This window comes from Lagopus leucura, unplaced genomic scaffold (genome assembly GCF_019238085.1).
Source record: "Lagopus leucura isolate 7727_CA_CO unplaced genomic scaffold, USGS_WTPT01 Super-Scaffold_100002, whole genome shotgun sequence".
Classification (NCBI taxonomy): Eukaryota; Metazoa; Chordata; class Aves; order Galliformes; family Phasianidae; genus Lagopus; species Lagopus leucura.
The window spans coordinates 41,504,332-41,528,425 of NW_024962263.1; the positions used below are offsets into that span (position 1 = coordinate 41,504,332).

Genomic DNA, 24,094 nt, shown 5'->3' on the forward strand with positions numbered 1-24,094 from the left:
TTTTAGCTCTGGTAATCAGAAGCAAGTTAGGAAGAAAATGAAAGTGACAAAAACAAACAGAAAAAACCAGTGTCTTTCCTTGAAGTGCATATTTAAAGAACACGTTACTTACAGTTGGAATGCATATCTTGCTCAGGGGATTGCCATCCAGTAGATAAGATCCGTTGAAGGTCACATATTCATCATAATATTGAGGTGCCTGAGGAATAACACTGCACAGTAACTTACGCTTCTCTTCTATCTTTTTTCGTATGTGCAAGTATTCAAAATATGGATTTGCTCTCTCAGAACAATACGGCTGGATCTCTTCAAGTTTCAAAGAATCAACAACAGCTGCCAGTGACTGCTGGGTTTTCTCTTTAGCCTGCAGTAAAGAAGGGTTCGCTTGCACAGGCTGAGGTACACGAGACACCTTTCTTTTACGTGGATGATGTACCTGACCATCATCATCTTCAGTTAATCTAATCCTTCCTTTCATAGATGCTAATAATTCAGACTCCTTTTCTAACGTCTGCATGCAGCCAACAGGATTCTGTTTGCCCTGGTTTGCCAGTACATTTGCTCTATTTCTTGTGATTCTTTGAGGTACTTCTTGCTGTTCCATCTTCTGATCCTCAGCAATTTCTTCTTCTAGTTTAACTATTTGACTGTATTTATGCACCTCTTCTTGTATAATCTCTTGTGAACTATTTTCTGCATTAGATAAAGAGTACTGCAGTGCTTCATCTGTCAACACATTCTCTCCGTCGGCAGTGCAGGGCTTTTTATTAGATGAATCGTTCATAATTCCCTTTGACATTGCTGAACGTAGATCACAGAGATCAGTGTCAGCTTTACTGTTAACAACATGCACAGAAATCAAATTTTCTTGCTGGTCTTTTTCATTCCTGATGTTCGAAGTATCCACTGCGTTACCATCCACTTCAAACTGAGTATTCCTGCAAACAAGTTTATTGAACGCATATGAATTTACATTTAACTGTGAACTGCCATCAGATTCAGGAATATCTTTTTCTAACACCACCACAGGTAAATCATTCACCCTTTCACAGGTCTGTGAAATATCCTTCACAGAGCTCTCAGAATATACAGCATGTGGTGCATCAGCCTTCTGAATGTTGGAAGGGATGAAAACATTTTCCGTCTCTCTGGTGCTACTAGCATCTGTATTGATGGCAGAACTTACAGTTTGAGCTAGATTTTGTTGTACAAGTAAGGAATCTTGATTGCTAATGCCTGGTAAAGAGATGTGTTTAGATCCATCTGGAAGTGGCTGGATGGGTAAGGAACAAGGTGACTGTGAAGGCAAAAACGATGCAGATTCTTGAGAACTGGAATTTCCCTTGATCTCAGCATGCTGGGGCAAACATTCAGCTACTTTTTGCTCTTTTAATGTCCGGTTTTCAGAATTATGCATTGCTACAAAATTATTATTATCTTGCTCCGATACATCATAACCTGAGCTGCTACACTCATTGTTTATTGAATTAAGTTTGTCAAAAGGCACATCCCAAGGTTTGGTTTGCTGAGTCACACTACTTTGACTACATGGTTCTAAATGAATATTGTATTCTTCTGAGGGATTCATCTGAGCAATATTTTTAGTGGTACTTGTACCCACTGTTACCTGCTTGTTGCTAAAAGCTCCAGTTGGAGATGACTGCAAACCAGAAAAACTGCTTTGAATATCTCTTTCAACCATGCTACACGGGAGTTCTGGTTTAGGAGAAGTGCTGGGAAAAGTCTGAACTGACATCTGAGCATTCTGGTTATTTTCCTCTGATGTTCGAGGCGGTTTGCTGTGTTCAGAAACAGAAGCAGGCATGCTGCATCTTCGAACCTCTACAACAGGTCTACACTCATTTAAAACCAGTTTGAAGTCTTCAAAAGATGCTGATCTGATGTATGCTGGTGGAAGCCTGTTTGCAAAAGATGGCTTCATCCGATCAGGCAATTCGGCAACACCATCGGTCTCTCTTTCAAGAGGGGCTGGTGATTTGGCAGCTGGCAAAAACGATGATTGTGAAAAAGACATTTGGGAATCAGCGCCTTCTAGCACAAAATCTGAGTCATGTTCCATTGAAGGTCTTGGAGTAGTTACTGTGGTATGGCAGGAATCCTCAGAACTTGCAACTGAAATGATGGACACTGATCTGGAGCTCTTTTCACCTTCTGATTTGGGGGATTTATTTGAATTATCCAAAACCAATAAAGACTTTATAACATTTACATTTCTTGTATCTACCGACTGGGATCTACTACTCGTAGCTTCTTTCTGCTGTTTCTCCTTCACACAAAAATCTGGCAACTCTGAGCTTTTTGAACGAGTAAGTTCTTTGTTTTTTACTTCAGGTAATGACTGCCTTTGTTTTTCTTTTATCTTGCTAAGTTCTAAACAAGCGCGACTTCGTAAACGTTCCTTCTCTTTCTGTTTTATTTTTTCTTTATGTTTTCTATGCCACTGCTCAATTTCCAGATCTTTAAGGCTAAGCATTCTTTCAAAACTAGTTTGCATTAAATCATCATTGACTAACCTTTTTTCTTTAGGTCGAACATCCTTTGGTGCAGGAGATGTTTTAGGCTTAAGTTTCTCATGCTCGAGTTTTAGCTTAAGTAAACTACTTTGATGCTGTTTATGCTTGTCTCTCTCTTTGTATCTGTCTATATCTTTATCTTTTTTATCCTTCTCTCTACCGTCTGGAGTTTTCAAGAAATCATCTTTTTGCTTTTCTTTCAAAGACATCAGTTTGTCATGCATTGATTTATTGCTGTCTGTAATGTTGCACCTTCTTTCTTCTTGCACGTGTTTTGAGCTCACTACTGTTGAACTCTCTTTGTCTCTGGATTTGTCTCTTCTTTCAGGTTCCTTTTCCTTGTCTTTAGTTCTGTTTTTTTCTGACTTAGTATATTCAGGTTCTTTTTCAGACTGTTTGACTTTTCTTTCAATACTGTGTTTTTCTTTGCTGTCAGCCAAATGTCTGTCTTTATCAACCTTTTCTTTGTCATGCTTCTTTTCTGTCTTTTCTTTATTTTTTTCTTTGTCATCAAGTTTCTTAAGAGTACCTGTGCTTTTAATTTTATCGTTTTCCTTATGGCATCTTTCAGCTTGCTGGGAACTGATCTTTTCCTTTACTTTCTCTATATTTTCATTCACTTCTGCTTTCTCTGCCTTACACTCGTGTTTTATTTTTTTCTCTTTTTCCCCGCTTTTTCTTTCTGTCTTTTCAACATCTTTTTCTTTGGCTGAGGTTCGTTTTTCTCTATTTTCCTTTAAATTCTTTTCATGCTTTTCAGTATCTGTTTCTTTTTCTATTAAGTGCATGCTAATCACCTCATCTTTAACACTTAAGCAGAACAATTCCATTTCTTTATCTGCAAGTATAGTTTCTTTTTCTTCTTTCGCGTCTTTCATTTTCTCATCCTTAAGAAACTTCTCATTTTCCTTTTTGTTCTTCTCTCTCTCCTCTCTAGCATTTCTCTCCTTGTGGAACTGTCTCTCCTTAGCTAACCTGTCTTCCTTTGCCACAGCTTTATCCAACTTCGATTTTCTGTCTGAAGGAAGAGTTTCATGTTCTATATTTAACAGTGTTTCTTCACTTTCATCACTTTTGAAAAAATTTTCTTTCCAAAATTCTCTGTCAAACTCAATACTTCTTTGGGACTCTTTAATATTATGTTTATGTTTTTCCTTTTCCCCATCCTGTTCCTTCTTGTCCTTATCTTTTTCTCTTTCTTTGTGCTTTAATTTATGCTTTTTAAGTGCTTTACCTTCCTTGTCAATCTTTCTCAGAGTATACTCTGAGTTCTCAAACGTAGGGCTATTATCTTCATCTTTAACTTTAGAGCTAGATTTTTCACCAAATTCTAACTGAAAATCTTTCTGATGATGCTTGCTTTTTTCTTTATGCTTACAAGATTTGCCACTAGAGCTTTCTACTAGATACTCAGCATCCGCACTGTGATCGCACCGAACCAATTCAGGCTGTAATGCTATTTCAGAGCCTCCCGGTGATAAGCAAGTTTTGGTGTTTTCTTGCTTTAATGCTGTTGCTTGCTTTTCACTTAATCCACAGGGATGCTTAGGAGATTTGCCAGCAGCAATATGAAATAGTTGTAAAGAAGAATCTTCTTTTTGGCTGAAAGACTTCTTAAATGTTTCTTCATCTCTAGGTTTATCTAAAGAATCTAACCCTGAAGTAGTGATATTTGTTACTCTAGCATTTTCTTTTTCTTGTTTTAGTTCCTGATTCTCTTTATTTTTACTTTGATTTTTTACTTTCTTTTTAACTTTGCCTTTTTGCTTGTGTTCATTTGTAACAACACATTCTTTCTTTGCTCTTACATCAGAACTTGAGGTCTCTGAAACAGAACAAGGAGAGACTACCTTTTTGTCCTGGAGTATTTCTTCGTCTGAGCTTTCAGAACTTGAATACAAAACTCTAGATGGCTTTTGTTTCTTGTTTTTAAGTGATTTTGAAAATGTAACTTTTTCTTGTTTCGCAAATAAGTTGTTCTTTTCAACTTCTGTTTCATCCTCTTTCCTTACATCTTTTCTAAGAATATGTCTGTTATCAATCATTTTCTTCATTTCATCTTCATCATCATCTTTAAACTCATATTCATCCAGTGCAGGTGGATGTGGTGCCTTACTGTGAACAATCTGTTTGCTGCCGTTGGCTACAGAATCTTTTTCCACTTCTGAATCAACATTCCCCTCTACACTGGAAGGATTTACAGATGGAGCTTCTTCAGAATCTACATGGAGAAAACCAGAAATTAGCTGAATGTCAATGGAACGTTCTCATTAAGTTCAGGACAAAAGGACAAAACTGGCAAACTTACAGAAAATAACAAATAACAGAATATAATTAGAAATGTGGCCTATTCAAAACAGTGAGCAACACTGCCTTAGTCCCTACCACATAACAGATTGCCCTGACAGAAACTATAACCAAACAAATACAAAGATTTCATAATGTACAGTTCCTACCAATATCCTCAGATATCTTTAAATACACATTTTTAAATCCATTAAGGCCTTTTGTATGCAGCAAGATTCTTAGTTTTTATAAATTAGGATTATTAATTTTTCAAAATAATTGCAAAACAATTAAGATCAAAGACGCAGAATGATAGACAGCGAAATTTTAGGCAACAGAAGTCAAGTTTATAATTCACAAGTTCCTGTACATTTTATAAAAACACTACCCTTACTTTAATCTTCACTTGTAACCATAAGATGCTTACCACATCAACAAAAGGGCCATTAAACAAGACATCAGTTACACTGCTTTACAACTGAAAGAAGACAAATCCTCAAAACACATTATATATGTTCTTTCTAGAATTAAGCTTTTCAAGAAAAATCAAAAGAGAAACCAATGTTCTCACAATTTACAAATGTCACACAGGTACATAAGCACATGGATTATCATTTATATCCCAATCAAATAAAAGTAACACTCTAAGTTTAGTAAACCTCATTTTTAATGTGTAGTACCTGCATAACCCCTTTCTCAAGTGTGTCTTTCTGCTGATGACTCATTCCTCAAGGAATTCATCAACTTTTACACTTTCCAACAACTAAATCATATTCTCCTTCACATGAACTGTCAAAGTACCTTGTTTCAACAGTAGGTGAACTTTAATTCTTAAAAGACAAAGAGCTCCTATTGTAAAGAAATTCCCCTATGAATTTTTAAGCACCTGATGTAGACAGTCAGAAGTCTGCTAGGCTTTCATTCACTGCAACTGGTCTCTAGTATGTAAGTGCATGGCATGAAACAAGTATGCTGTACTGACTGTCCTGATTTGCAAGTTCAAAATTGCAAGCTGAACTTGCAATTCTAGCTGAACTTGAATTCAGTTATTCAGTAATTGTACAACTGAACAATGGAAATCTCTCAACTGTTTGCGAAGTTAGATTTTACACAACATATGCAGTGTTATCACCACTTGATCATGACAAAATTAGTACTAAAAAGTCTTTCAGAAATATTTCTGGATATATTGTTCCCTCCAAATAAGGTTCTTCCAACTCAAGTCTCTCCAGCTGAATTTATCATTTTGTTGTTTTTCTTAAAGGAAGAGAAATCACAATATCAATAAAACAGAACTAAGAAGATCCTATTATCTTCCGTATTATCTGTAGCATTCAGAACATGTTACTTGTTTGTGCTATCAGTTTTTTTTTTTATTCCTGGTTTCTTAGGAAGCTGCAGAGAAAGCTCTGTTCCTCCTGGAAACTATATTCCCAACTAAGAAACACCCTGAACAGACAACCATTGATGAAACAATTACTAAGTAGTAGCAAGTTTCTATTACACATGTGGAAAAATATTCTTCTTAAGATCAATAGTTAGGGCAAGCTTTAGTAAATCCTGTGACAAAATGCCATGACTATCCCTTAAAATGGGATGACTATGCTTTGCTTTTCAAGCTATTTTTTTTTCAAGCTATTCTTTCAATATGCAAAAAAGTCACAACTACATAGGTCAACATGACTACTGTGCTTCAAGTATAGAAAAACACTGAATAAAAAGCTTGCTTTTAAAGAAAATGAAGTTTGTCAGGGAAAACTAAAATGACTCTAACAATCATGTGGCATGAGTACCTCCTCACGTAACTTTACTTGAAAAAATATGAATTCCTTCCTCTGTGATAAAGAAAAGTTTGTGCATAGCACTCGAGCAAGTTACTCATGGTCAAGAGTCCTCTGTTTCCAAGGAGACAACAGTTCTTTCCATACCCCAAGAGGGGATACCTTTCCCTGACATGGCAGAAATAAAATAGGGGTCAAGAATCCCTGCCTGCACTTAAACAAGATACTATCTGGTCACCTTTACAAGTCAGTGATTCCTCCATGAGCAAGAACTTGTTTACTGAGCAAGCATTATGAAGTCACCCCCATGTGAAATTCTTGCTCCCAGTTCCTCTACTGAGGATACAAAGTGACTATGGGAATATTCTTCCCAGTAAGACCTCTTGAAAACATCTCTGTACTCCAAATAAAGTAAATAAGTAAAATTAATACAATAAATAAAACTGATAATATAAATACTGTATTATCTCATATTTTTCTCCAACAAAATCATACTGAGATAGAGTTGATTTGGAGGGTGGAAAGGGATTAATGGAGAGAAAAAAAAAACACAAATACATTATGGATAATTCAATTCAGTAGAAAGATCTGAAAATTATTTCTAAAATTAGAAAACAATCTTAAAAATTGCACTTGCTATCTGCAGCAAGTCTTCCCAGGTAACACTACGCAAAAGATTAAAACCATCAAATTTCAGATTAATTGATGCCCTGAAAGAAGTATGCAGTGAAATGGGTACTGTTACCTGAGCAACTGTCCTCATCATCAGAGATAGGTACCTCCCTTTTCAATAGCATTTCCAGCTCTTCAGTTTCAGCTACATCAACTGGCCTCTCTCCGTGCTTATTGGCCTGAAATGGATTTCCACCATGTCGAAGTAACAACTTCACAATCTGCAGCATTAAATAAAGGAACCTTTAGGTTTTCCAAAAGCATTAATTAACCAGCATAAAAATGGCTCCACTGGTCACAAAAGGTGAATAATGTGAAACTGAACTCCAAACTTCTCTCTGTGAAGTTGGTATCATAAATGAAGACTTCAACAACTAAAACGCAAAGACCAAATATCCATAATCAGCTTGTTAGAAGAGCAAATGGAATAGAAAGTTGTCCGTAATTAAACGGATACAGTAACATCAGAAAGAAACACAACATGACCCTTTTGATTCTCACTGTTCTGGCATCACTTCACAGAAATCACCTGGTTTCTCACCTACCAAGCTCTCTATTCATCTGAACTTAACCCACCTCATCGCTACAAAATGTGTACCACTGAAATCTAACAGGACAAGTTTTCCAAGTAGCAATATTACAAGTTTCCACGGCATTTCAGAAAAGTTCTGTTAGAATCTATGTGTCATTGGAGGAATAAATTATCCCTTGTCCCCAACTGAATATTATAGAGTGACATTATCAGTGTCTGTCATTAAGAGCAGAATTATTAAAGTTGCAGTGATACTAAGGCTGCTGCATCTTCATCACATATCCAATATCAGTTACTTTTTATTGTTTTCTTTTGTTGGTTTTTTTTTGTCTACATGAAAAAAATGTGAAAATTTAGCAGTCAGTAATATGGTTGCAAGACACATCAACATTTTTTTGACACGTAACATCACTGAGACGATCAGAGATTCCAAGGCCAGACCATGATGTACTATCTCAAGCAAGCTCTATCTAAAGGCCCACTTTTGTTTTGATATCCATCAGATATGATTACCAAATCATTAATAAAACTTTCACAAATCTTATTCTTGTATTTCTCTTCTCTAACGTTTCCACAAAACCTTTCCAAACTGGATAGCTTGTTTGAAAGGTATATTTTATCTATACGTAGATAAAAAGTATATTTCAATTTTATAAAGCAAATCACGCACAGTAATTAAATGAAGGAGACATAAAAAGAGAGAAGACTCATTGTTGCACCTAGCTTACAGAGAACAAATTTGGAAGCATGCAGAATGCCTATGATACTCCCTTTATCTTCTCCTCTAACTCACCATGTGTGAGTACTGAAAAAAATAGTAAGGATATACATAACATCGTTCTGTTTCAAAGTCCACAAACATAAAAATAACTGTTAATTTTTATATGTATATATAAAATATATATAGTAAAACTATGCATATAACAAACAACATAATAAATACATAGTATTATTATAATGCATAAAATATAGAACTGTTTATAATTTAAATACGTAGTATTATTATAATGCATAAAATATAGAATTGTTTATAATTCACAAATATTATACAGATTAAAATAATATTATGCAAAATATCACATACTATTATCAGATATATAGAAGGATAGATGATTATAAATAAAAGCATGTCTTACACTCTTGTATGAACTGAAATAAAAAGCATTTCTTTAAACTTGCAGTATATGGTTTGGAAACATTTTGTTATTGAGAATTCTACATGATATAAATCTCTTAAAAATCATTAAGATATCTATTTAAAAAGTAAAAGTGAAATTTAAAGCATTTAAGAAAGCAGATACTGGCAGAAAATACCTCACAATAGAGTTATGATGAAAGCAGGATGGAAAAGCAAACCAAAAAAGCTTTAAGATGTCCCCAAGACAGCAGAAACAGTATTACAAAACCCCATGAGACTAGTCAGAATAGTAATGATTTGTTCTAATGATTCAGCATTTCAAGCCACTTATTTGCTTCCCTTACTCTCACAGCACACTCACATTTCTATGCCCACTACTAGCAGAATCATGAAGTGGTGTATCATCATCCAAACCCTGCGTGTTCACGTCAGCTCCTGCTGCAATCAGGACTTTAGCAACATCATAGTAACCAACATTACAAGCTTCATGCAGTGGGGTCCAACCTACAATAAAGAGTGGTAAATATAAGTTTGAAATTTAGGAATTAGTTTGGTTTTGCTTTCTCCTGTACTGTAGAGCTCTATGTCCTTGAAACACTTCAAAATATATCATAGAGTAGTGTGGGAAAGGGTAACACCATCCATCCAGTGAGCACATGCTTTACCAGTCTTACCCCTCACAATGAGCTGTAGATTTTTATTTCCACATCAATAATCTTAAATTCAGTTGCTTCCCATTTTCTGCAGTAGAGCCTCAAGCGAAGATGATAAATCTGTATTTTCTACACTCCATACTTCAATCTCCTCTCCTCCACTTAATTCCTCCCATTTCATAGATACCCTAAATTTCCAGGCTGTTCTTCAATAACTTTCCGAAGTCTAATTCTGAAAGGGGACTCAACTTCCACTCTATAACACAGCCAGTGCAAGTCTGGAAGAGTTTATTCACTTCAACTCTACATTCTGTAAGTCATGGTCTCATACCTCTGTTCAGAAACTCATGATTTATCTAGTCCTTCTTTAAGGAAATTTCTTATCTTCATCTCTCACTCAACTTCTGATACTTATTTAAAAATATATTTTCATATATTTTTTATTTTATATTACCTATTTTATATTACTTACTTTATATAATTTATACTTATTTAAAAAATAAACAAAAAAATAAAAATCAAACCAACAAAACAAAAAAAATCAACCACCACCACCAAAAAAAACCAAGGCTTCTAACTTCTTCTGTAATAAAACATATCTTCCTGATCTTCAAAATCTTTTTTTTTCCATCATCACTTGGTTCATTCACTTCTAGCACTGCCTGGCTACAACCACTTCTTTCCATTTTCTTGACATTTGTCTTTTTTCCACTCATCCACACCAAAAACATTATTTTGCTCTCAATCTTTCGATCTCTGTCTTCTTCCTAACAGTGACATACTTAATTCTCTCCACAGTTCATACTTCTCAGTGTTTTATTGCTTTGCCTTTTTATCCTATCAAAATATCTAGCACGCCAACCCTAGTCCTGGCTTTCTCTCAACATGTGTTTCCTTTACTCCAGTTCTCACACAGCAATATTATTCTGGCAAATACTGCATGAGCAGGGTACTTCTTCCATTACTAATTCATTTTCTCCTCCTTTTGTTCCGCCAACTTCTTAGCTAAAAAACTCTTCATTCTCTGAGCTTCATTACACCCTGAATTCTTACTTTTCTCCACTCACGACTTACTCCTCAAATCTTCCCCTTCTTCTTGACTTCTTCCTTTACACAGGAATTTCAAGCTCAGCCACCTCTTCTTCTCACTTTGGATTACCAAATAGAGATGATTCCACTTGATCTATTTCTATGATTCCTTGATCTATTATATTATCTATTCACATCTATTCCAGTGCTCTGAACAAAATTCCCAATGACTTGCTCCTAATTGATTTCTAGAACAAGCTCTCAAGCGTTCTCATCTTTTCTCCTACATCTAAAATTAGTTATATGTCTGTGCTGGATCTGCCTGGAATGAAGTTATGAAGTTAACTTATAGCAGCCCATATGGTGCTGTGCTTTGCACACACCAGTGGTTTGACTACTGCTGACAGGTGCTTGCAGTATTAAGGCTTTCTCTCTCTCTTTGCCCTTCTCCCCCACATAAACAAACTGGGAGTGGGTAAGAAGCTGGGAGGGGACACAGCCAGGACAGCTGACCCAACTGGACCAAAGAGACATTCCATATTTATGAAGTAATGGTCAGCAATAAAAACCTCTACAAAAGGAGTAAGAAATTAGGGATATTTGTGGCTATAGCAGTTATCATCCAAAGCAAATACGTTGAGGTCCAGGTTCTCAGGAACTTGTAGGACATCACAAAATAGTGAAAGAATTCCTTTTTCCTTTGCTTGCACATTCAGCTTTTGCTTTTCCTATTAATCTTTTTCCCTATCTTCTTGGATCTTCTTGATTCAAGATGTTTTTTCCTTATCTTTCTCTATTGTTCTTCAAAAAGGGGCAGTGAGAGAGTGGCTGGCTGAGCATCAGGCAGCTGGTCAAAGTTAATCCATAACATCTCCTTTTGAACTGTTTCTATTCCCCTTGTGATTCTATGGTTCTGCCTTCTTCTGAATATCCTCATCTCCCCTCACAGCTTCTCCAAAGATCCCACTGGATTCTGCTTCTGCTTCCTTTCTCTTCCTGTATAAAGCAGCCCTGGGCAGCCTCATCTTCAAATACAAATTCAGTCACCCCAAGAAATCACTGATCTGTTTCTTATCTACAATAAAAAGTTCAATCCATCTCAATAATATTTTCTCTTGATGTTAGCTAATCATATCACATCATTCTTAACTTTACTGAGACCTGCAACTTTACCTCATCTCATTATTCCCATAGAGAATATAACTCTCCTTAGAACCATTCAGGCTTACAATCTGAGCATCTGTAGCAGGCTGCTCCACAGATTTAGTCAAAATTCTAATTCAGACTTCCATTGTATTTTTGCTTCCATTATGCAATGACTATAAAAACTCTAAACTGGTTATTCTGCTAGCTCTGCCAGTTAACAATACCAGCAAGCACTCTCAGTATTTTCTTTATTCCCTTGGGATGCCATGAACTTTGTCACATTTCCTTCAAGTTTTATCCTCCATATCGGGAGCACAGCCTTTTTGGAAGAAAAAAAAAACCAAACCACCAATGACGTTACTCTTTTTCTTATTTCCCTGCCTTCCCATAATCCACTTATTCCTACTGTGAATGTAAAAAAAAACCCAACAGTTAATGGCTAGAGATGAGAAGCAGACAACTGGGGCAGTTCATGATGCTGCTTGTATAACGTGCACTTACCATTCATGTTTCTAATTTTTTTAGCAGTTGCCTTTGCATGCAAGAGAAAAGCAACTACTGAAACCTACCTTTTACAGAAGCCTCTTAGATCCCAACCCCACAATAACCCTCTCATCACACCCAATCCCACATCCCCTGGTTTATTCTTTCATTCCCTTCACTGTTTCAACCCCTCCTAATTACCGCAACCCCCTTCAAAGCTATACATCTCTATCCAATACACGGCTTCTTACATCTTTTCATAGTGGCCAAGGTAAAACAGCAAGTACTTATCTCAGTATGTAAATGCATTTCATTTGGTATCTGGCCAATCAACAACTGGCAATTACTGAACTCTAACTACAGATTGTATCTTCTGCGGAGATATTACTCGGGGGGTCTCACATTTACTCTGCTGTTGTTGGTTGGTTGGTTTTTTTTGGTCTGTTTTGTTTGTTTTTGTTTTGTTTTAGAGATGTAATTACCAGGAGACTGTGAAAAGGAAAATACGCAAAAACTCGCCATCAGGTTCTAAAAAATCATTTAGGAGGTCTTACAAAGAGAGAGGCAGTACCGACATTTCTGTACCAAAAGGTTACTAAAAGAATACCAAAAAAAGGTAAAATATCAAATAAAGGGCACTAAAAAAATACATTACAGGTTACAACTTATCCTAACATTTATCAATCAGTGATGAAATCAGATACTTACGTACCAAAACTAGTGTTAAGCCTCGATGACAACTGTAACGTACCCCACATTGGTTCCGCTTTGGTGCATATTAGCTGTTCCAGTAAGACAATGTACATTACATGCTACCCTTTGTTAGTCTTTGCTTGTCTTCACATGTTCTATAATCCCATTATCAGTCACAGACTTTGCCTAGTATAATTCTTCAAAATTCAGCAAGCATGCACACATTTTTATACGGAAAGGTCCTATCCACAACTGAAATATCCACATATTAACACCATATTAGTAAGGAACCATGTACTAGCAACCAAGTATCACCATTACTATCGGGAAAAAATAAATTTAAACTTTTTTTTTTTAATTTGCATACAGCATGTCAACTTAAACCTGTGTTAAGAGCTTCAGCATTAATTTTGAATTTGTACAGTCAGGCAAACATATATCAACTTACCTGCAAAATCTTTTACATTCACATTTGCACCTAAACTGATAAGCTCCTTAACTTGTTTAACATCCCCTCTAATTGCTGCCATATGTAAAGGAGTTTCCCCTCGTTCATTTCTCTTGTTAACTTTGTCTTTCTGTCTTGAAGAGGAGCTTGGAGTTTTCTTTTGTGCTGGTGTTGTTTGCAGAGGATGATTCAAGTTGGAATCTACAAAGTAAGTTTTTAAGTGGTCATTTATACTTACTCAGCAGTGTTTTTGCTTCATTTTAATGCTTGTATTTGAAGATGATAATTACTAGTGAATAATAAGGGATATGATTGACACTTCAGATGTATCAGCACAATGACTACTTGCAATGTAAAAAAAAATGCCTTGCAAAGTTTTACCATTTTAAATATAGGTTTCAAGAACAGATGAATCCTATCCAAACTACAAAAGTTCACATACTCTGATATAATTTTTTTCTAAAACAAGACAAAGCACCACCAGTATTTCATATACGAATAGACTTTTCCAGCATGAGAGAATAAAGAATATGCCTTTGTCCCATACAGTACTCCAGAGGAGCCTTATAAAGACACCTCCTTTTGCCATGAAACTGTCTTCCCCTTCTCTACATATAAACAGTTTTAAATACAGTGGGACACAGCTATCTGGCTCTCTTAAAAAAAATAAAAAATAGAAAATTAATAACTAACTAACTAAATAATGCAGCCTCTCACTTTCAAATGCAGATTTTGTAAAAGCACCTGTAAAACATCATCATGCATAAAGATTTTTTTATTTACAACTGAGCCATGGACAGTTTGAAATTCCAAGTCAAAAAACAATGCATCTCCTTCCCCCATTAAATCCTGAAGAGATTATTCAGTTTCCTTCCAAATGAAAATAAAAATAGATATTATTTCACCTTAAATAAATGTATGGTACTATATCTGGGTAAATATTCAAAGGAAGAAAACTCATTTTCAGCTTCCACAGCTATCATAATGCAAACATTTACACACAACAAATACAGAAGGTCAAGACTTTTTTAGCAAGTTTCTCTTCTACAGAAGATAGAATTCTACCAGAATTAGTAATAATTCAAAAGTCTTCCAATCAAAATCAAGGATTGTAGAAAAACTGCTGGGTTCATAGTATTCTAATGGGGACAGAATTAGACAAGGAAAAAGAAGTGTTAGCTTTGTAGGATCACCTGGACTGTTGTCTCTTGCTGTCATCTGCATAAGAAGTGCCATCTGTTTGCGCTCTGACAGAGGATAACCAAAAAGAATGCTAACTGGCGTTGATTTCTTATTTCCAGCATCCTTCTTCACTTTCTTTTTCTCCGGACCTTCCTTCTCTGGAAATATTAATGTTAAGAGACTCAAACTACTGTTATACTACGACATTTTTCTAGAAATAAAACCATCCTTTCAATGTATGCGAACTGGAGACCGATGACAGCTGGTAAAAAGCAGAAACTGCACCTCTGAACTGCTGCATTTGCATTACATTTGGTTAACTGCTTCAATCACACCAGGACAAAAAAACAAGGAAAAAGAAGGAATGAATAAAAAAATTATAAAAGATGAAAAACCTGTTTCACAGCAGTAAGACTATCTAAGTCACAATTCTAATTTTCAGAGTATCAAGTCAGATACTTAACAAAATATTTAAGATCAGCTTTTTTACTTTCAGCCTCAAATACAGATTTGACATTCTCCTTTAGTTTTCCTCTCTTAAGACACCATGTTAAAAAGTGAGTAAAACTTCATACTTAGATCTGTTAGATAATGGATAAATCATTGTTTTTCTTAAGCTTATTCTGCTAGTTGAAGCCAGAGCAATTTCTTCTCTGAAATATATACCCTTCAAAAACATACAGCAATTTCATATATTTTATATACATAACTTCTTTCATTTTATTAATACTTACTAAAGCTCTTTAACAGTACTCCATGCCTAAGCTTTCAGCCAGGAGCTAAAATCACACGTTTGAATAAACAGATAATTTCTAAAGCTGTTCAGTACCTATGAATTCTCACTGATCTCCCAATCAGTTAAGCGTGCTCTGAAATTGGATAACTTTTTAATACCCTAACAAATTTAAAAACTAGAACTTTGTGCAAATTAGAAACTTTGGTCTGTCTTCCATCCTTTTCAAATATTCTTCCTTCATTCTTCCATATCAGTTTCTCCTATACCAATCAGAAGCATTTAGCTTGAAGTACAGCAAAACAGCTGATTTGTGAGTAGTGACTAGACAGCTTTTAAGTGGAACAACATCTCATGATCTTAATATAAGACAAGCACAATACATCTCAATCCATCATATTTCTTGTACAACTATTCCACACATCTCCCTGTCTGGTAAGTATTTTTTGTCTGTGTTTTCTGGATATAGATATTAGCTTGCATTTATTTAAGTCAAGACCATTGATTTCTTCCAGTTATCTCAGCTTTCCAGGCAATTGCTCTTTTGCTATCTTGAAAAATTCTTGTTTCTATTTTATTCTATTTTTCAACTGTGTAACAAGATTACAAAAATTAAAAAAATTAAAAAAAAAAAAGAAACACTTGCGCTTATCTTCATAATGGAAAGATTTTTTCCAATCTGCAGTTACATTTATTACACAGAGAAACACATTTTTTTTCTCTTCAGGTTAGTAAAATGGAGTGAGCAAACAAACTTCTTTGAACAGCAGCACTTGCTTGCTGTTCTCACTCTGATGCAAACAGGAGTTATTTAAAAACAATCTGACCAATTACATTACTGAAAATTAAAAAATGACATTTAAGTATTGTGAGTGATGGTATTTCCATCAAATGATGACTTTTTATTGGATAACTTCTGATCAAAGAATTTATTAAAGAAGGTATGAAAAATGTTTCTTCTTCTACCATCAATCTCACCAGTTTTACACAAAGCTGGCATGTAGAATGCTTTGTAAGATTATTGGAGATTAGCTTCAATAAGGGCTAAAGCTACGCTGCAATTAAATTTGGTATCTATTCATCATACCTATCTAGCTCCATAGCATTAGCTTTTTTGTGGCAGCTTTTGATCGCAGAACAGGGATGTAGCAAGAGAGACATCAACTTAGGATTCAAACAAGGACAGTACATTCAATATTTGGGGGTTGGACTCGATGATCTCTGGAGGTCCCTTCCAACCCCTACAATTCTGTGAACATAGATCTGCTCAAACAAATAATAGCAACATACATAATAGACACAGCCTGCACAATAAAAGAAACTAAGACTAGATTGCTGTTGACTGAAGATAGGCATATAGTGCCATTCAGTAGTTGCCTCACTGGCCCTTTCAGAAGGCCACAGATCTCGCATGGCTCGTGCTAGATGTCAGCTCTTGGCAGACAGCCACCAGAGGCATCTGAACTGGCATTGCATGACTGCATTAGACAGCAAGATTTGGTCCTAACTTGTATGAAATTATTAAGGAAGTAACCTAAAATCTAGACTTGAAAGTATTTTCCATTAGTTTACTACAGCAGTTTCTTAAGCAAAAGAACTCTTAAGTCTTCCTAACTCAACAGCAATGCATTCAGAAATTTGCGATGTGTCAACAAAGAATCAGAGAACAAGCAGCAATGTTTGCTACGCAGTGGTTAAAGCTAAGCACCCTCTATTATTCTATTAAGTATTTCTCACCCTGCTTGAACTGTTTTCATAATATCATTCATGAGATAAAAGCTAAAATGACTTCCAAATATATTTAGTTCCATGAAGAAAAAGAATTATGATATAATATCAAGCAATAAAATCAACAAATCAAATGCTGGAAGTGTACTTGTAAATTAAATATGGTCCTTTCAGAACCAACTGGTATTGTGAATAGTGTAAGACATCAGAATTCTATAAACACGCTAAAAACTGAACTCTAAATCCAGAAGTATTGTTTTTATAATGCAGCTATTTTTAATTTGGATTTCATAGCACATTTTCTTTAACAGAGATAAGTATGTAACAACAAAGAACCAAACCATCTGCATGAAACCAATCCTAGACAAAACTTCAGCATGTACATCAGTATTTACTTCTACCTTGCATTTAATTCTACGCATGTTAACAGAACTTTTCTTAAAAAAAATTAAAATTGTATAAGCACCATATGAGAAACTGCTGTACCGAACCTACGAGAACACATCTTCTGGTGGCCTTACAAGAGGGCATGGTTATTGTCTTACTGGCAAAGGAATTCTTGCTGGACTGTGGCATGTATCTAATCACTTAAGAAGTAACAGTACTCTTGGACTTACAACACCCAGATTCTTTCATTATAACTAGAAAAGAGCCATATTTTGAAGCCCTGAAATCCATTCTAATAGAATATACAAAAGTCAGGAAAAACAATTTGCCTGTGCAGAAGAAGCATCCTGAACTGATCGAAGGAGATTAAACTGAAATAAACGTTTGCTCTCCATGGGTAGTTCAGTTAGTTCCATAAACTTAGCAACTTCTTTTACACAGAGGACAGAGCATCTCCCCTTCTTTCCCACTCTCCCTCTCTCAAAAATGCTACAGAAGGCTTCAAATGAAGGCACTTACATTATATTTTCATCTGTTACTCGCTTAAGCAAATGGACTTACAGAGATGACAATGAAAAGAAAGACTTATGAATAAAATAGAAACAAAAGAATGAGGCTAGGAAAGAACCAGAAAATGCAGATAAACTACACTAGCACACAAGCTCTTGGTAATACTTGAAAGAAAAAACTTATCAGACAGAGATGGAACAATCAGAAACAACAGCTGTACTTACTATCCTTTTCTACAGGAAAAAAAAATCATTATAAAAACATAATACACAATTAAGATGTGTTTTATCAACAAATAATTAGTCAAAGAAATAAAAAGGTTCTACCTGTGTCTGAAATGCGATCTTCATTTCTGGATGGACTAATAGTAAAAGGAAGTTTACGTTTCATGGAAGACTTTTCTTTCATCTCCTTCCCCACATCACTCCTATCCACTTTTGGAGATTTGCTGTAGGATGCAATCTTGTCCTTGCTCTAATGTAAATAAAAAGTATACTAAGTAATTTTTGCATATACCAGAATAGTCTCATAATGCATACAGACTGCAAAGAGTGCTATGTAGAAGTGTATGTGTATGCAAGAGTGTGTATTACATAGTAGATCATTTCAAAATGTTTTGAAGTATTTTTACTAAAATAACCAATGACAATTCTTTCTTTTTAAAGTGAGAATCTTCTGTGTTTTATGCATTTCCAGATACATCACTGTAGAACTGCTGTTCATTATTAGAGCCTTGACTAAATGCAAAGGAACAGTACAAATTGGATAAGAGTTTGCTAAGTCTTACAGTCTTTAATGACCACCCCAGTTTGCTTCTCTGACTATAGCACAGTAATCACATTAAAAACACCTTAAAAGCTCACACTTCAATTCAGACTGTGAACTGTAGTACAATAACAAAAACCTCTAAGAGCCTTCCCCTGCCTCCACCCTATCCACAAATTCACCCCTGTACAAAGCTCTCCATTTCAATAAGGATAATAGCGTAGTGTATCAACTTCTGAAACAAAATTTACTAAGATCGTAGAAAACCTATGAGAAAATTATTCAAACTGGTATCACATTCAGAAAAAAACAAGTAAAAGTTATTTGGAATGTTCAGATGCAGAACTCCAGGATTTCAAACTTATAAAGCATACTTTATGAGAAAAATAGGATGGGCACAACAGCAACTTCAAATATTTCATAATTTAGGAGGTTGAACTATGAGGAAAAAAAGCAAGTTAGTGAGACGACTGCTTGGGAGAAACCTCTGCAAAGCCCGAAGTTTTTGCTTACTAATCAAGAGACAACACAGAGACAGCATTTTCTCTCCACCATGTACTAGCTGCATCATCTACTCCATAGCTCGATTAGTCAACAGATGATTGAGTAAATACACTAGTAAATTAATTTTCGAAAGGTGGAAAAGGAACATCCCCTCACTTGACAATCTGAAAAACAAAAGGCTGCTGCTTCTCTGATTAGAGAAAACTAGAAGCAACCCCAGGTAATAGACACTGTGAGTATGTACAAGTAATAAAGCCTACTGAACAGACTAAAGGGCCTTTGAGAATGACAGTAATAACCAGTGGCTGACTTTCCAACCCACACAACTGGGCAAGAGAGAGAAGAAAAGAGAACTAGCAAGTGAATAACAAAACAACTAGCAGATATGAAATGTGGTCTAATTTGAATAACAGTCTAAGCACAAAACAAAAGGAATAGAACTGAAAAAAGGTTACCCAAACTGTTAGAAGTAATTTACTATACAATCACAAGACTGCACATTAAAATTAGCTCTTAACAGCTTCTTGGATTAAACTTCCAGTAAAGGAAGGTGAGAAGATGTAGCAAGTGCTATGGGTTAGAACATGCTGTTCAGCTTAAAGAGTGAGTATTCACTGTTTCACCTACTTCTGGTCCTGTAACAGCACAGACATCTCTTCTGTAGCATTCAAGCAAGGTACAAAATTCAGCCAGAACAAATCTATTAATTAGTTTCAGGTGATCTGTGAAATGAAACTACAACAAAGCTAGTATCTTTTCTACATGTGATTTAGAACATTCGTGGATTTTCTAAGGAAGGTCAGAAAACTACTAACCAAATAAAATACGGAATAAAAACAAAATAATGTTGAGATACATAAACTATTGCTCCAAAAAGAAAGGCATTGTACATTCTCATCTTCGCTACACTTATAGAACATCTAATGGTTTTAGACTGCAACAAGGGACAAGGAAAGGTTATTTATCCTCCCACTTAGCATCTAACTCCACATCAGTCACCATAATTAAGTATTAGAACAAACAGCCCAAGGAGACTGTGAAATTTCCACCAGTTAAAGCTTTACAGAAAAGATCTGGCCAAGGTTTGTCAAGAATCAAGCACAACTTACTCTGCTCTGGGGCAAATGGATGAACTAGAGCTGCACATCTCAACATTTAATGCATGCCTCACTGGAAGGTGTAGCAACAAGAAGAATTTTTGGTGTTAGCAAAACCATCCTAGATGCTATGAAGAGGACATCTGTAATCCGTTTAACAGAAACAGTCTTAGAAGGCTAACAGCAATCAGTACAATCTCTTGATATCCTATTCCAGCTCTATTTTCTGGTACATCTACAATCAATGGCAATACACAAGAGGAGACAACACAGTCCCATATAATCTGTAAACTAGCACATATACTAAGCCTCAGAAGAAAGTGTTTCTTTTCATCTATCAAAGATAATTACATACTGAAACACATTCTGCATGGTATTAAAATGGTTTTGGGAACAAATATTGTTGGAGTCCTCTGAGATGAAATTTGCTTCTTACAGAATGATGTTTTTCTGCTTTGAACCACAGATCTACCATTTACTTCCCGATTTTCATTTAAGTTCTAAAGTCCAAATTCAGATAAATTAAAGTTTCCTTATGTTCTCACCTTTATAAAGTATTTCATGCAAACACTGAGTGGAACGCCTGCTGTACACACTCTAGCCAGCTTTTCATTTAAGCTCCCAAGACAAGCAATCAAAACAGAAATACATGTACCCTGAAGCATATTTGATATAAGCTTCTTTTTTGTTATTGTGGATGCTACTCAATTACTTTTTTAAGCTCTGAAAAGACCTGAAAATATAACTAATTCACATAGCAATGTACTGGTTGTTAGAACAGCATAGTAAGCATAGTATCAACTTTCACTGGACAAGTATTAAAGATTAAGTCTTGTAACAACAGAAACTTCAGTACATTCCTCTGTTCAGGAGCTAAGCTAATTTCATAGCCAATAAAAGCTAAACATTTTATCAGCTGTGAAAGGAAAAACAAATCCTAAAAGCATTTTTCTTTTGTCTTAATATACTAACCACTGGAATACATTTATACCATATCTTTTGGCCATTACTTAGGGAGGTTAGTCACAGCCAGCGTGGGTTGACAAGGGGAAAGTCCTGTTTAACAAATTTAATCTCCTTTCATGACAAGGTTACACACCTAGTTGACTAAGGGAAGCCAGCTGATGTAATTCTTTGGATTTCAACAAACCTTTTAATAGTGCTTCTCACAGTATCTTCCTGAAAAAAAAAAAAAAGCCAGCACACAGCAAGAAAAAAACATAATATAATGGGTGAGCAGTTGGCAAATGGGTCAGATGCAAAAAAATATAGTAAATGAGGTTACATCAGGCTGGTGGGCATCACTAGTGGGGTGCTGCAGGCCTCTATTTTAGAGCCAGTTCTCTTTAATGTTTTCATCAATGACTTGGATGTGGGACTTGAAGATATATCGAGTAAGTATGTGGATGATGCTAAACTGGGAGGAGCTGTTGACTCCCTCAAGGGCAGAGAGACTTTGTAGAGAGATCTTGACAGATGGGAGGAGTGGGCAATCACCAACCACATGAAGCTGAACAAGAGAAATGCCAAATGCTGCACACGGGATGGGGCCACCCCGGATAGATGTACAGCCTGTGGACAAGAGGCAGGAGGGCAGCCCCACAGAAAGGGATCTGGGGTTATGGCTGACAGCAACTCAGACCTGAGCCAGCAGTGTGCCCTGGCTGCCAGAAGGGCCACCCACAGCCTGGGCTGCACCAGGCCCAGCACTGCCACCGGGCAACGGGTTGTGTGCTCTGTGCTGTGCCACCTCACCTCCGGCACTGGCTGCAGGTTTGGCCCCACTGTATAAAAAGGACATCAAACCATTCAAGGGCATCCAGAGGAGGGCTACAGTAACAGTGAAGGGTCTAGAGTGCGCCATGCAAGTTTAGGTCCCTGTGTTTGCTCGGCACAGAGCAGAGGAGCTGAGGGGAGGCCTGATGGCGGCTGCAGCTCCTGACAGGGAGTGGAGGGCAGCGCTGAGCTCTGCTGTGTGTGACAGCGACAGGGCCTGAGGGAACGGCATGGAGCTGTGTGAGGGGAGGGCGGCTGGGGGTGAGGGACAGGGGCTGCAGCACAGGGCGGTGGGCATGGAACGGGCTGCACAGGGCTGTGGGCACGGCCCCGAGTGCTGGAGTTCAAGGGGCATTTGGACAGTGCTCTCAAACACTTTGAATTATGGGTGGGCTGTGTGGAGCCAGGAGTTGGTCTTTGTGGGTCCAACTAAGGGTATTCTACAGTAGTTTTTCAGGGAGCGGGGTCATTTAACATTACATTTCAGAGATAAACTGTTACATGTGAAAATAATTTTATATCAGGACTCCTTTGCCCACAATGCATTTACGAGCATATAGGAGAACATCTGTAATTGAACTACTTATTTTCTGTTCATTTACAGTCACTGAGATTAAGCTCCAGAAGTAGCTCAGAGATATTTCTGCACCAATAACAAACATGTATAATTGGACACAGAAACAAATAAAAAGACATTTAAATGCCAAAGTGCAGAAGTAGCTTGATTGCACTGTTCTATAAAAATTTAAAGAAAAAAGCCAAAGCTACGTGCAAAGTAGTTAGAATGTTTTTGTTTGTTTGTTTGTTTTTCCTTCTTGTATTAAGGACCACTGATCATCTGAATGTTGAAGACGTCAGGGTCCTTTAATGCTAATACTAGACAGTGACATCCCTCACAGCAGTATAAATGGTCATTCATTAGTCACACAGCACTAAGAATACTGGACAGACAAGAAATTGTTCAGATTCATCAAAATACTTCCTTGTGAAAATACTGCACTAAAGCAAAACTTTTGCTTTAGTATTCTTTATACCTGGATCATCATCCCCTCCCTTTCATTAGGTTAACTAACCTGTAACATTTTTATGAAGTTTTTAAAATCAATGTTTTAATCATTAAATTAACAGTCGCAAATATTCACATACTAGGAAAAATCTATTCTACAGAAATTACCACTACTTTCTAAAGATACTTCACTTAAAATTATCACTATAAATTCAGCCTTTGCCACTTTTATGTTTTCATACAATATAGATTTGCCTTCACAATTTTCTCTGGTTGAAGCACAAATTTCAGTGTTATCCTGTTGAATTTCAAATAACATAAAAGGCTGAATCAAAAAAAATCACATTTTAGCAACATTTTGTCTGTTTGTTTCCTAATACAAGTGAAAATCCTCAGATTATTCTAGTGCCAGCTAAATACTTCTGCCAATTGTCTATTCATGTGTTAAATAGCACGTGTGACTGTTAAGTGACTGTTTAATATCTTTGCCATACATTCAATTTTTCTCAAAATAAAGGCGAAGCCACCAAACTCTATTTATTACACTAAAAATGTGGACACAAGGATGTTAAGTGCAACACAGATTTATGTAATTTTACTTAACATCTCACATTTTCCATATTATGTGTTATTTGTAGTAGTATTGTATCATACAATTCCAAGCCAGAGCCTACATTTTGCTCATCTCATGCTACACAGTGTTCCAGGATGGATAATAAGACTGAACGTAAAAATGCAAGCAGTTTACCAGTTTATTTTTTGGTATCAATGTAATTAGTTCATCATTATGTTTCCATAGCCGTATTTTTGGTCAGATTCCCACCTCCTCCTGGTCTTTAACTAGCCAGTGAAGGCAGCATTTCTTTGAAAATTAATCTCAAATACTGAAGAATGTAGAATCTGAACTTAGCACACTTGTGCATATTTCTAACTCATGTACTGTAGTCTTTAATAACACACCTTCCTTTTTTACAAACCTTTCATCAGAACCAAAGTGACAACGAAAGGGGT

The 24,094-nt window shown here is 36.1% G+C and overlaps 1 protein-coding gene across 4 annotated transcripts in view; it reads right to left on the reverse strand.

The window, feature by feature from the left end:
- The window catches only part of ANKRD12 (ankyrin repeat domain 12), a 55,854-nt gene that overhangs the window by 10,696 nt on the left and 21,064 nt on the right, over window positions 1-24,094 (reverse strand). For 3 of the 4 annotated variants that reach the window (XM_042868879.1, XM_042868878.1, XM_042868877.1), the window contains 6 exons: window positions 18,262-18,409; window positions 14,589-14,735; window positions 13,396-13,596; window positions 9,305-9,447; window positions 7,347-7,494; window positions 113-4,755 (listed from right to left, as the gene is read on the reverse strand). In XM_042868879.1, coding sequence (XP_042724813.1) covers window positions 113-4,755; window positions 7,347-7,494; window positions 9,305-9,447; window positions 13,396-13,596; window positions 14,589-14,735; window positions 18,262-18,409 — 5,430 coding nt within the window. Of the gene's footprint in view, window positions 1-112; window positions 4,756-7,346; window positions 7,495-9,304; window positions 9,448-13,395; window positions 13,597-14,588; window positions 14,736-18,261; window positions 18,410-21,400; window positions 22,007-24,094 lie in introns of those variants that run through there. The other variant, XM_042868880.1, reaches the window with a different exon arrangement.